The sequence below is a fragment of the Bactrocera neohumeralis genome, unplaced genomic scaffold, assembly GCF_024586455.1.
Source record: "Bactrocera neohumeralis isolate Rockhampton unplaced genomic scaffold, APGP_CSIRO_Bneo_wtdbg2-racon-allhic-juicebox.fasta_v2 cluster10, whole genome shotgun sequence".
In the NCBI taxonomy this organism is placed as follows: domain Eukaryota; kingdom Metazoa; phylum Arthropoda; class Insecta; order Diptera; family Tephritidae; genus Bactrocera; species Bactrocera neohumeralis.
In genome coordinates, this window is record NW_026089623.1 from 5,558,535 (window position 1) to 5,572,135 (window position 13,601).

The window sequence follows — 13,601 nt, forward strand, 5'->3', positions numbered from 1 at the left end:
AAAAGTATATTGAATTCTATTTTAATTTGTGAGGCCGCACAACTAAAAAGTGTAAAGATTCAATATTGTTTACAGTTATGGTCAAGTGGCTGTGTGGAGGCTGTCATTAACTTGCATGCCCATGATTACACTCCCTACGAGTATAAAGAATTTCGTTTTGCTTGTTTAGATTTTTGCTTTCAACCAGCCAATCGCTTGTATGTGCAATGTATGCTATACATATGTATGTACATACATGTACACACATATGTATGCTTTTGAGTTTTGCCGTCCGCAATTCAATATTGACATGTAAACATAATTATGATATGAGTATAATTTTGTATGAATGCATGCATAGTAATATTTATAGTCAATTTGGACTTGCATATCTAATAATTTTATTTAATTATAACATAATATGCTATACTAATAAATATTTTTGTATTATATTTCCTACTAATAGAAATTAAATTTATCACAACAATATATACATATGTATGCATGTATATACATCTTCTATCATATTAATCTTATGTCTCTGCACATGCCCATATCATAATCTTATTATGTATACGCATGTGCGCATTCAGAAATTCAAATCATGATTTTATCACTTATCAATATAATGTATTACATGCGCGCGCATTGATCTGCATGTTCATGCATTCATAGATATTTATATGTTCATATATTTGCATACACTTCCGAACAAATAATGCACAAGCATACAAACATACATACATAAGCGTACACATGTGAATATGTCACCAACAATAAATTGAAGCATTGTTCTACAAAAACAACAATTGTCTAAAGAGCAGAAGCATCACAAGTCAATATGGCAGCCGAATTGGCGAAGCTCAAATGTAGTAAATTTTACAAAGAAAACGATTTCATTCATAAACGTAGGCGCAAAATCCACAAGCGACCTCGCTTCATTCATAAAAACAGACGCCGTAACATCTCCCCGAGCATGCCTTTGCCAACAAGCGTCTTTTCGATGCGATGGCAAAAGCTAAAAATCATAAATTGAATAACTTTCTGATGCTTCTTCACAGAAAGAAGTGACAAAAGTGGCAACATAGCCGTTGTCGATTTACAATATTTGTCTAAAATATTTTTCCGTGACTCGATATGTATGCACGCTCATACATCTTCATACATATTTACGCTGGTTTGTGGGCGGAGCTGTACAGCGGCAAGGGAAGCGGTGACAATTGGCGGCCATTCGTTTATTTTTGTCGGCACAGCTTGGATTTTCTATCATCACACAAGTGCTGAACACAATAGGCGCGACAGACTGCAAGCGACATTTGTCAAATATTAGAATACACACGTTTTTAGGGACACATTTATTGAGGCAGCTTCACAACTATATAACTGTGTCCATAAGAACGTGTGTATTCGCGCTCAATGTTTCAGCACTTTGACGAACGCCAGTTTCGGCCATTGGTTGACCTTGACAAAGGAGATGCGAAAGATGCCTGCGACACTTGCTATTATGAATGTATGTACATATGTATGTGGCTCGCATTTGCTTTCGTAAACATACAGACAAATGTGCCAAGGAAATAATATATGTACATATGTGTATGCCATAGAAATTCTATTGGTACAAATATGGAAATTATAACGATAATGAATGCGAATATGCATATTTCATGAAGGTCAGAAATTTTTTTGAAGAAATGAAAGGAATGAATGGAAGTGTTTATATGAGCACATTTAAGTCCATTTTATAATAGTCGAAATTAATATCATTTTTGAAATAATAATTTATTGAAAATTATTTTTTATTTAATTTTATAACATAAAATTTTTACCAGTTTTCGGAAAACAATGATTCTTATAACACAAAGTAATCACGCATATGTGACAATGGTTCATATAATTTAATATAAGCATGCATATCAGAGAACGGCTTCCGTTGAGCGCAAAAATGTTCATGCACGATCAATACTCGAACTATCAGCACATTCGGCTCAAGCGCTCAAAATGGCATTCGTGAATGTTTTCGCTACTGAGCTAAATTCAGCTCAATTGCGGTAAATTCGTTTGCTTGCTGAGTTTATTCACGCTCGTGTTGAAACAGCTCTACTCAAGCGTTCGCTCATTCGGCTCAACAATGATCGTGTTGAATGAAAACAAAAACACAAAAGAGCAAACTCAACGCCTATGAGCAAACTCAATGGGTATGAGCAAACTCAACGCATATGAATAAACTCACTGTGCTTGAATAAAAGCGCCGTCTCCTTAAGCGATTTGCAGCACTTACATACATACATATGTCTGTTTAAATTTGAAGAATTTTTTGGCAAATAGTTTAAAATATTGTTACAGGATTGGCAGTATATTTGTAAATCCATTCCAAATAGTGTCATCCTCTTTAATAATTTCAGATAATATATTCCAAACATGGCTCCTTCCCTTATGTCGGGCTGACAATGTGTAGGCGTTTGTACGTATTTTTTCTAAAATAACTTCTTGCTCCATATCGACGGGATGACAAATACATACTAAAATATAAGTTGTGTACCAAATTCTTAGTGCAATGCATGTGACACATAAGCTGATCGCGAACAAAGCATACAAAAACTATATATGTACATACCAGAGAACTGCAAAACTCACTTTTTCCTTAAATCAGCTCATACGCAAAAGTTCCTATTCAATTCCAATCACTGAGCGAAAGTGAGCTAAACATTTCGTAAAGTGAGCGAGCATGAGCTAAATATTTCGTGAAGTGAGCAAACGTGAGCAAAGCAATTTCTTAAGTGAAATAAAATTTTTAAATTTAAAAATTTCCAAGAGGAATCTATTTTAAAACATTAAAAAAATAAGTGAAATGAAAAGAAGACATTTTGCTAATTGTCTTTCAAAAGAAAAAAGGACTTTCCAGTCCAATATAAAAGTTATAAAAAAATATTTGAAAGGTGAAAGTGAAAATGAAAGTGGAAGTGTTAGTTCAAGTGCGTTTTTTGAAGGGATTCCTCTTGTAAGTAATTGGGAACCTGATCCTTCAGTGTTAGGTTCAGTAGTAACAAATTATGAAAGTGATGCTAGTGATACTTTGAGCTTTTCTAGCGATGTAGGTTCTGATTCTGAGCCCGACGCGTCCACCTCTATAGGGTTTAGTGTCGTTTCAGAAAATAACGACGAAATAAATAAATGTAATGAAATTAAGTCGTGGGCTATCAGAAACAACATATCGCAAATCGCTTTAGAAGATCTTCTAAAAACATTGCGCAAAGTAGGTGTTGATAGTATGCCACTATCTGCAAAAACACTACTAAATACTAGTAAAGAAAAAATAAATATCACTGAAATGCAAGATGGGGAATTTTTGTACCTAGGAATTCAAAACTATTTTGTTTCAAGTCCTTTTAATTACTTGAAAGGGAAAAATGAGGTTTATTTAGATATAGGAGTTGATGGGTTAAAATTGTACAAAAGTTCGAACAGGGTATTATGGCCTATCTTGGGTTCAGTTGTAGGTTTCCCTAATATAAGCCCGTTTATGATAGCATGCTATTCCGGGATCAAGAAGCCAAGTAACATAGATCAATTCATGTCCGAATTTTGTGCCGAGGTCGTGTCGCTAATGGCAACCGGCATTAAAGTTGGATTTAAGCCAAACGTTTTGAAATTTAACATTCGTCTTTTTGTTTGTGACTCCCCAGCGAGGGCTTTTGTAACAGGTGTTATATCACACAACGGGAAAAATGGTTGTCCAAAATGCTGCCAGGAAGGTACTTACCAAAAAAATAGAGTAAGTAAGAGCATTTTGGAAGAATCAGATTTTGGGATGGTTTCTCAGTTTCCCCTTGATAGTATGCACTTAGTCGACTTAGGAGTAACAAAGAAATTACTTAAACTTGCAACAAAAAAGGCCAATCATACTATTATTAACGAAAAGCTTGACTATGTCTCTAAATTTATCCCATCAGAGTTTGGCCGCATATCTAGAAGTTTAGATGAGATTCATAATTGGAAATCGACTGAGTTTAGGCAGTTTTTGCTTTATTCTGGTATACTCGTTCTTAAAGATTGTATCAGTACCGATCAATACTATCACTTCCTGCTGCTACATAGTAGTATTCGACTTTTGTCAAATGAAAAATCGCACCGAATCGAAGCCGATATTGCCCAACAAATGCTAACAGATTTCGTCAATATTTTTGGAATTTTATATGGTGATGAATTGGTTAGCTTTAATATTCATGGACTACTTCACTTGGCAGATTGCGTAAAACAGTTTGGACCATTAGATTCTTTTTCAGCGTATCGTTTCGAAAACTATACGCAGAATATAAAAAAATTGTAAATAAACCCAATAAAATTCTACAGCAAATATATCTTAGACTTCATGAAAAACAGGGTATTGAATCAGAATGTGCCAAAATTTGCATCATTTGATTTAAATCCCAACAAGCCGAAAGATAGTTTTTTTTAGTGAGTTGACAGGACCAATGAAGGTATTTAATGTCATGAAGTCTCAACAGTCGCATCAAATTGTCTGCAAAGTTTTCAGAAAGACTGAAAACTACTTTAATGAACCTGCAGAATCGTCAAGTGGCCTAGGGATTGTAGTCGCAAGTGAGTTAGATGAAGAAATGGTAACAGTTCCTATCGAAGACATTGATTTCAAATACTTTTGTATTCCTATCGAAGAGAAATATTTGCTAATACCACTTTTACACCATCTTTTTAACACATTTTCCCATTAACCACTGATTTGCACATTCCACTTTCAATTCCACAACTTTCAAATTTAATATACAATTTTGGTTTTACTAATATAACCAAAACTGTATATAAATGCAATATAATAAAAAACATAATAACAAATATAAAACATCATAAAAAATATACAGTATTGTTCATATGTTAAGCAACAAACTCCAAATGCAATATGTTGAACGACATTTTAACAATACTGTATATTTTTATGATGTTAACCTAATATAATTAATAAAATATAACATAATAATAATATAATTATTATATATACAAATGAGTAACATATTCGAGACGCAAGATGAAGGTGGTAAGTTAAAAGGAAAATACTCATCGAAATAAGTATAAATATATTAAAAATTCTTAATTTTTTAGTAGAGATTCCAATCGTTGAGAGGATTGAGCGGCGCCAATATTCAGTGGGAATATCAAGAACGCAACAAAACTCAGGTCATTTTTAACATAAAGCTTCTAATAAAATATACTATATATTAACTTTTTAAATTTAAAAAACGATCATTGCGGGCCAAAAGAATATTCAGGAAAGGCTGGAAAAATTGGAGGAAAATATATGTATAACTTTGCAGAACCAAAAAACGCTTAGTGAAGGCCAATCGTCACTGGTTCACAACCAAACTGCAATATTTGAAAAACTGAATGAGATGGAGTCGAAAGTAAGTGTTTTAAAAAATTGTATGTACACTCAGTAATAAAAGTAAATCTAAGACTTTATTTATATCTTTTCGTCTAAATTTATTTCTTAGATTGTCGAAAAGGCTGAGGTTTTGGCGCAAAATAAGTCAATCAGAGAATGCAAAGTTCTCTTAAAACGAGTTGAGCAGTCAGTGTGCCGCATGACCGGCGAAGTGACTGATAAAGAGCTGGACGACGTCGCTAGCACTTTTCCGATGGAGTCGCAAGCAATAGTTGCGGAAGTGGAGGATAGACTGCAAAGCCAGGACTATGCCCAAACAATGGTAACCTAAAAAATAAAATATAATAAGTTTACTACTAGTTACAATACTTTTACTTCTTTTAAGACTACATTCCTTCACAAACTTAAAGGCGCCAGTGATAATGTGGCTGACGTAATGCCTAAGGTTTTCTCGGATGAGCTCTTGGAAGGTTACAATTGGGATGGCAGGTGGAGCAAGAAATCCCTATGCAAGGGTGTAGGAGTTTCGAGCAAAATATAAAGCGAGCAATACTGCTCAGCCATCATAGGTTAAAGCAGCGCACTTATTTACAAAAAAAAGGAAACAATAATTAAATTTAAAGTACGATCAACTAAACCCAAAAAATGAAGCTTTAATTTTACATTAATTTTTTTTTACTTTTTGTACAATAAATTAATTAATATTATATGAATTAAAATAAATTTATTTTTTTCTAAATAAAATAAATTACATTAAATTAATAAATGCATAATTTTTACATATGCTTACATCACATATGATTGTCACAACTGCAGGATGTTGGCATCAAGCATAACAGGCATTCATGACAGAGATTTATATCATTAATGACACAAATTTTTATTCTAAATACCGTTGTTAAACCTAGTATGTAAGAAAGAAATGCAATATCACATGTATACAAAAGTTTTTGTCAACTTTTTCATATTGCCCTTAAAAATGTGATAGAAACTTGCACTGAGCCAGTGACAGAAAATTGTGTCACTAGTGAATGTCATATGATTGATCATTTGATTATCATCGTTCTTGTAGGGTAGTATTCCCAAATAAATTGGGTATTTAATTATTCACAAGGTATAGTAAAAAATGTATGAATTAAAAAAAGAAAAATTGGCACTGTATAAATTGAAAGAAGAAAGAAAGAATGAAAAAAATATTAAAAAATTTGAAAGCTTGAATTCAAATTAAGGTAACTGGAATTAAAAAAACATTAATAAAAAATCAAAATAAAAAACTTATTTCCAACTATTCAAAATTAATCTCAACTTCACTATGACAATGCATTCGCAATTTGTCGTCGGCGACGATTAGTTGCTGTTCCACCGAAGCTTCCTTTAACTGGTTGCAGTGGCACCACTACATGAACGAAAGTTTCTTGTTCGGGATCATTTACATTATACTGCTTTCAAATATAGTGCAAAATGTAATATGTGACCTGGTCTACGAAAAGGGAGCTAACGTGCGAAAACTAGTTATGACTTTTTGGATTCTATCACGTGAAAAAGCATCTCATCTTCCATCCGAATCAACTAAAAAGTGAAAATTGATTTTTTGACACCTAAACCCATTTTCCGTAGACCAGGTCACATATATTCAAAGCACAATATACATTAACATTCACAGTTGCTTTACTAGGAGGATATTGTAGTTTACGTTCACCTAGTAAACTACGAAACGGCATTTTAGCACTCCAATTGTCCTTTCAACTACGTTGCTCTCCTTTGCATGTTTTTTATTAAAATTAGGTTCCGCTGTTCCTGCTTTATTTACATATGTATGTACAGATAAATTGCAGTTACCTACATAAGTAAACCAAACTCCGCTTTAGTATGTTTGCTCCAAATATGCTCATTCCACACAAATGAGTCGCAGCTAGATGCTCCATATCTTGCATCAACGCACCCAGATTACCATATCCTGATCGCACGCCTGATTAAAATTATTTGTTAAGACAAAATAATAATAAGTAATTTATTTTATTTATTTGTTTAGTAAAATATTTTTCGATTTGTATATATATGTTAGCGGAATTCTTGATCTGGTGAACATTTTCCTTCTTGTTAGTTGTTTTTGCTCTTCATTTATGTCGGTTTTGATCCAGACACTGGAAAGAGTGGATTCCAATAATGGGAGCATTTCCATCAAAATCTGTTTCGTTGGGCTGCGTAATACCTAATTGAAAATCATTTCCCACTGTCTGCTGATAGCTCCTATGGATTCCAATAATGGGAGCATTTCCATCAAAATCTGTTTCGTTGGGCTGCGTAATACCTAATTGAAAATCATTTCCCACTGTCTGCTGATAGCTCCTATGAGCAAAAAATCTAAGGACGCAACACAATTTTAACATTGGCGATGTTGGCGACGATAGTTGAATCGGAAATTTTTCCTTTATACTATGTTCGGACCGACATTGAAAACGTTTTGAAAACACATTTGTATGTTGTGGAATCTAAGTCGTTCGGACCGACAATGTGTGTTTTCGATGAGTTTTCACTGGCAACTATCAATAGCGGCATTCTATTGCTCTTGCAAGATTGCATGATGACACAAAATGCAAAAATCCTAAACCGAAATATGCAAGGCCAAGAGAGCACCCATTGCAGAATCTAGTGATATATGACGGCACGGAAATAAACGTGGGTTTTGGTCTGATATATTTATAGCCATTGCTAATAATTTACTGCGTGTGTTTGTTGTTATGCCGTTGCACAAAGAGGAAAATTCTGCAATTTCTGCACCGTGCAAGGTTTTGCAAGAGCAAGAGAATCCCCCTAATATGAGAATATCAAGCGACAGCTGTTTTTGTATATGAAATGTAAACAAATATCAAGTGACAATTTAGGGCCGGCAAAATATGTCTTCCAAAAACATCGATTAAACTAGAGCAGGCACCGATGATGAGTGGAATGTAAGTTTTCAAGTAGTTTTCAGCGAAAACTGTGTTTTCGTTTAACAGATTTTACATGGACGAAAACCAGTTTTTCCCACGAAAACATGTTTTCGTTGTCGGCTCGAACATAGTATTATGCTGTCTAGCACATACATATATAAATACATTCTTACTTAACCGAAAGTTCTCCTTTAATCTGATTGTAATACTATGTTCAGACCGACATTGAGAACATTTTGAACACACATTTGTATGTTGTGGAACGTAAGTCGTTCGGACAGACAATTTGTGTTTTCGCTTAGTTTTCACTGACACTTCACTTGTTTACATTTGAGCAACGAGAATGGTAAGTTTTGAAATCCTTAATATTTGCTTATAATTATTACCAAAGATCGTGTTTTTTGAATTCTGAGAAAAAGATGATAATTGCGAAAGCATTGGCTTTGAGAAGCCAAATAAATATCCTGCTCATCGACAATTCTTCAAGAGAACTATTGGAATGTCTTACTACTCAGCACCATGCCTTGGCAAAAAATATAGCCGAGTTAAAGAAACAACATCTAATCGTATTAGATTTAATAAAGGACCTTGGGATGCCGATTAATTCATGTTGGACAAAAGTGTGTATATGTTCCTACTGATGCAAACGTTTTCAATTATATATTATTAATTCCAGCAACGTAAGAATCAGTTTTGTGAACACGATTGCCAACGAAACGGATCTGCCTTTTTTTAAAAGAATTTTCGCATGAACCGAAGTTCCTTTGATAAATTATGTGACATCCTCCAAATTACCGAAAAGCTATTCCTTTCGAGAAAAGTAAGTGGCTATAACATTATTTGCTTTAGGGTCATCTGCAGAGTATCGTAGTATCGCCAACACGTTCGGTGTAGGAAAATCTACGGTTTGCAAAATTTTACTGGAATTTTGCACCGAAATCTGGAGATTACTGCAGCCATCCTGTTTTAAAATGTTGCCTCTAAACAGAGAAAATATAACCGAATTGGTGACTGGTTTCGAGGTAATTGGATTCCCACAATGCTTAGGAGCAATTGGTAAATATTTGTTATAAAATCTTAAATTTGCGCTAATGTTCTAATAATTGTTTACAGACGGATGCAGTGCTGCCAACTTTTGACCAGGAAAAAAAGCTGTGTTTGACGTGAAGAATGGAGAAAAAAGCTTAAAAAAATTATAAAAAAATCCAAAAAAAATCTAAAAACAAATGTATCAAAAATAAGAAAAAATTTCTAAAAAAAAAATAACAATTTATTAAGTTCATTTTTGTTTAAAAGATTTCCATTAATTTATCTATGTATATCGTCTTGGTCTGTCTCATTTTCGTATGACATATTCGTGGCTATCATCTGCCGATATTTTACAGACACTTCATAGTCGACGCAGCATTTTCCCATCCTTCGTAATCCGTTTCTGTATATTAAAACAAAAATGAAAAGAGTATGTATATCTTTTGCTTGAAATAACACTTCACCTTATGCTTAGAATGCTGTTAGTCGTTGCGAGGACTATTGAATTTCTTAATTTTGATTAAATTAGGTTAACCTGGCTAAAAACCCTTTCTATCTCCGCGTTTGACCAGGGTAAACACAATATTTGAATGACCACAGTTGCCATCTCAAAAAATCTGCGTTTTCCACCAGAATCTTTAAAGTTTAGCACCTCAAACCAAAATTTGTTTGTGTCGCTGATGTTGTCCCATTTAATCAAATTTATATTGTTGTATTGGCGTTCAATTTTAGAAATATTTTTGAATTGTAGGAACTCTAAAATATCTGTGAAGTCTTTCTTCACCGCGCACAATACATTGGTGACCGAAAAACATCAATCTGTTTAAGAATTTTAAAATTATGTTTATAAAAAATAACAAAAAATTGCTTACCTCTGTTTTAATTGTTTCATCAATTCAATTGTGAAATATGTGCAGCGCTCCCGAATTGGTTTTTCTTTACTTTCATTTATATTCAGGGACTTTATATTTTTTTCAAAATCGTAGCGCTTCTGCAAAGTTGTATCGGCATACCTCTCAATATCGTCAGGTTCGAAAATATCTAATTCAACTGGTGGTATAACTCCTTTTTTAGCGAATTTATGGCAAACTCCAAATCATTAAGCAATTCTGTTGCGTTGGCGTTATTACTTTGGGTTTGTTCACCCTTTGTAAGTCGCAAAGAATTGCCTTTTTGCTTTTTTGCTTGTATTCTTTCGGCATTTCACAACTTTTAAGAATTTACGCGCACTTTTTAAATTGAGATGGAACCATTAAATAGAGATGACATTCGCGTATATCGAGAAAAACAATCGATCCGCCACCGCATTTTCTGGTTTGTTTGTAAGTGACGTCACTTTTTCATATTTTTTGTACTTAAGTGTTAACAACACAAAAAAAAGTCAGAAAAAGCCAACTGAATTTCTAAAAAAGCCAAAATTCCCGCTTTTCCCCAATTCCCGCAATTCTCAAATTTTTCCCGCAGTTAGCCTTCGAAAAAAGCCAGTTTTGAAGGGAAAAAATCCAAATTGGCAGCACTGGACGAATGCCACATTGAGATTCATCCATCATCTGACGAAGCTGTGGACTATTATAATTATAAAGGATGGTATTCCACCGTTTTAATGGCATTAGTTGATGCTAAGTAAAGTCTAAAAACTCAATATACATATAAGTACATAAGTAATGTTTACAATGTATTTTCAGATACCGTTTTACTTACATAAACGTAGGAAGTCCCGGGCGATGTAATGACTCTCAAATTTATGAGACGTCATCACTTAAAAAAGAAATGGATAGTTGTCCTTTACTAAGCGAAATGTCTAGAGAAATTTCAGGCGTAAATGTGCCAGTATTCATTATTGGGGATTCGCCTTTTCGATTTAGCAAATAACTAATGAAACCGTATCCATTTAGCGTAAATCAAAATAATGGTGAGAAGGTATTCAACTACGCTCTTTCGAAAACACGTAGAGTTGTCGAAAATACTTTAAGACACCTCAAGGCCCGCTTTCGACGCGTCGGAAAAGGAATTGACAACTCTGTACGGAATGCCAACTCCATAATAAAAGCATCTTGCGTCCTTCACAATTTTTTAAATGATAACAACGAAACGCTAAATGGTTAAGCGCTTTGGAAGAGTTGGAGACTAGACGCCAGAATCCGTGTGATATTTCATATGCATCTCCACGACCCAATTAATGGAGAAATCGGACAGCACTTTGTACATATTTTGGTAAGTACATGTGCATATTGTATCCCAATATCTACATTTTACACAATTACATATACATACATTAAATCAAAGATAAAATTGTACACACCAAACAAAATTCAATTTTATTTTCCATATAAAAACTAATACATATCAACGTTAAACATATATTATTAAACAGAATATACTTATATTCATTAATTTTTTTATTTATTTGGAAATTGATGTAATCGTTCATTTGTTTCTTTAGAATCTTTTATATATTGTTCCATCTTTTCGGTTTTTTTATTATCGTTTTCAACCATTTGTTTTTGTCAAGTCCTTAATTTCTTTGCTGGTTTCAATGGATTGCTGACTTGCTTTCTAGAGCTGTTTTTCAATTTGTTCAAATTTTTTTAATATTATGCTCTGAAAATGATTCCTTCTTTTGTTAATAGCATCACTCGGCTCGGGAGACGGTACTGGTAGCGAAGAAGTATCGCTTGGCGACATCGGCATAGCTGAGGGCGATGGTAGGCAAACCGGTGATGACAATGCAGATGCAGCAACAAATGTAGAAGACGCAGCCGTTTCCACCGAAATTTGGAGTAGTTCGGAGTTAGTAGAACCTTTTTAAAAATGTATATATATATGTAAATATAAATAATATATTGAATTACAAAACAAATGTTTCTTACTTTGAAAACTTTCCTCTACTAAGCTCTCGGCGTTGTAGCTGACGTACGGCAACAGTACGGCTCTCATTTTATCATAAAGTGCTCACTGCGAGGGAGAACCGCCAGTTAACCCGACTGCCGTCTTTTCTTTCCTGTAAAACATGATATATATGTAAAACTCTATTTTTCTTACATTTTATTTAATTACATACCTATATCTCTGTGAAAAGTTGTGCATTTTCGATTTTATTTCACTCGCCGTAAAATGCACACCTTGTTGCTGCTAGTCCATTGCCATTTCCTCCACTATGTGGTTGTTTTTCCTAGGACCGCGAAAAGCACTTATTTTGCTCTGCCACTATTCAATTAGTAGGGCTTCAGCTCTATCACTCCAACAACTTCTTTTCTTATATTTTTGTTTTTCCATTTTTGAAATTAATATCAAGTGACAGCTGTATTTTTGTATGGAATGTAAACAAATATCAAGTGACAATTTAGGGCCGGCAAAATATGTCTTCCAAAAAAAATCGATTAAACTAGATCAGGCACCGATTATAATGAGTGGAATGTAAGTTTTCAAGAAGTTTTCAGCGAAAACTGTGGTTTCGTTTGACAGATTTTACATGGACGAAAACACAAGTTTTCGTGCGAAAACCAGTTTTTCCCACGAAAACATGTTTTTAATTTCGGTCCGAACATAGTATAAAACTTATGTGATATGTATGTACATATGTACTTTTATAAAATATATAGTTATAATACTAAAGATAGTTCCGTGGTTGTTGATTGTTGCTCTTTCAACAAAATCATCTTCAAAATTTAAATATACGTTGTTAAACATTGTTATTTAATTTTTTAAAATAACATCGTAAAATTTCAAAACAAACAATATTTAGTTTAAAGACGTCAACGTTCGTGTGACATTTCTAAATTATTTTAGTATTGTAACAAAAACAAAGCTCAGCGAATGTGTTCACTCGCCAGTCGCAATATGAACTTGCCGAATTTTCGCCAAAATGTTTGACTCGCCAATGCTTTCGCTTCGCCAGTGACAATACCAGCATTCATATCAATAAAAAAATCATTCACAGCAAAAAAACGGAAACATTTATATAATATAGTAGTACATTTAATTATATTTGTCTTGGCAATATAAAGGTGGCCATGTGAAAAACATGATTTCTCCAAATTCACACATCGCAAATGATAAACGCATAAGATGTAATCGTTTGAATTGAAATGACGTATCAGTTGGAATCATAGGAATATGCGGTATCAAACAAATTTCTACAGCTTTCAGATGCAAACAATGCGGTAGCATACTAGCCTGTTCCAATGAATTTAAAAATTTAATTGGATAACTCATTTCTTCATCTTGAGTCATAACACTGTCAATTGATTTAGGTGTCGTAACTA

At 33.7% G+C, this 13,601-nt stretch overlaps 1 protein-coding gene, 4 long non-coding RNA genes and 1 pseudogene across 6 annotated transcripts; 3 read left to right on the top strand and 3 right to left on the bottom strand.

Annotated features, from left to right (window-relative positions):
- The first annotated feature begins 4,982 nt into the window (after positions 1 to 4,982).
- On the top strand, positions 4,983 to 6,097 carry LOC126764910 (uncharacterized). The gene is made up of 5 exons (XM_050482592.1): positions 4,983 to 5,029; positions 5,098 to 5,169; positions 5,253 to 5,393; positions 5,484 to 5,696; positions 5,760 to 6,097. Exons 1-5 carry the CDS (start codon positions 5,021 to 5,023, stop codon positions 5,913 to 5,915), a joined length of 591 nt encoding a protein of 196 aa, XP_050338549.1. The 5' UTR covers positions 4,983 to 5,020; the 3' UTR covers positions 5,916 to 6,097.
- A 1,274-nt stretch (positions 6,098 to 7,371) lies between these two features.
- LOC126764963 (uncharacterized) lies at positions 7,372 to 8,360 on the bottom strand. Its single transcript, XR_007668169.1, has 2 exons — positions 7,686 to 8,360; positions 7,372 to 7,586 (listed from the first exon to the last, which is right to left on the bottom strand). It is a non-coding gene; the product is annotated as an uncharacterized LOC126764963 (long non-coding RNA).
- A 55-nt stretch (positions 8,361 to 8,415) lies between these two features.
- LOC126764964 (uncharacterized) lies at positions 8,416 to 9,537 on the top strand. Its single transcript, XR_007668170.1, has 3 exons — positions 8,416 to 8,927; positions 8,984 to 9,363; positions 9,421 to 9,537. It is a non-coding gene; the product is annotated as an uncharacterized LOC126764964 (long non-coding RNA).
- Positions 9,538 to 9,555: 18 nt separating this feature from the next.
- On the bottom strand, positions 9,556 to 10,601 carry LOC126764942 (uncharacterized). Of its 2 annotated transcripts, XR_007668137.1 has the most exons (4): positions 10,567 to 10,601; positions 10,209 to 10,445; positions 9,801 to 10,155; positions 9,556 to 9,739 (listed from the first exon to the last, which is right to left on the bottom strand). It is a non-coding gene; the product is annotated as an uncharacterized LOC126764942 (long non-coding RNA). The 2 variants fall into 2 exon arrangements; XR_007668136.1 differs by lacking the exon at positions 10,567 to 10,601 and having other exon boundaries at positions 10,209 to 10,527.
- Positions 10,602 to 10,711: 110 nt separating this feature from the next.
- On the top strand, positions 10,712 to 12,061 carry LOC126764950 (uncharacterized). The gene is made up of 3 exons (XR_007668147.1): positions 10,712 to 10,959; positions 11,022 to 11,550; positions 11,967 to 12,061. It is a non-coding gene; the product is annotated as an uncharacterized LOC126764950 (long non-coding RNA).
- LOC126764924 (uncharacterized) lies at positions 11,694 to 12,770 on the bottom strand (annotated as a pseudogene).
- Positions 12,771 to 13,601: the final 831 nt, after the last annotated feature.

What these genes read in the sequence shown, in the direction of transcription:
- LOC126764910 (XM_050482592.1), top strand. An exon ending in AAGAACGCAACAAAACTCAG is followed by an intron (nt 5,170 to 5,252) that starts GTCATTTTTAAC and finishes GCGGGCCAAAAG; the next exon opens with AATATTCAGGAAAGGCTGGA. An exon ending in TGAATGAGATGGAGTCGAAA is followed by an intron (nt 5,394 to 5,483) that starts GTAAGTGTTTTA and finishes TTTATTTCTTAG; the next exon opens with ATTGTCGAAAAGGCTGAGGT.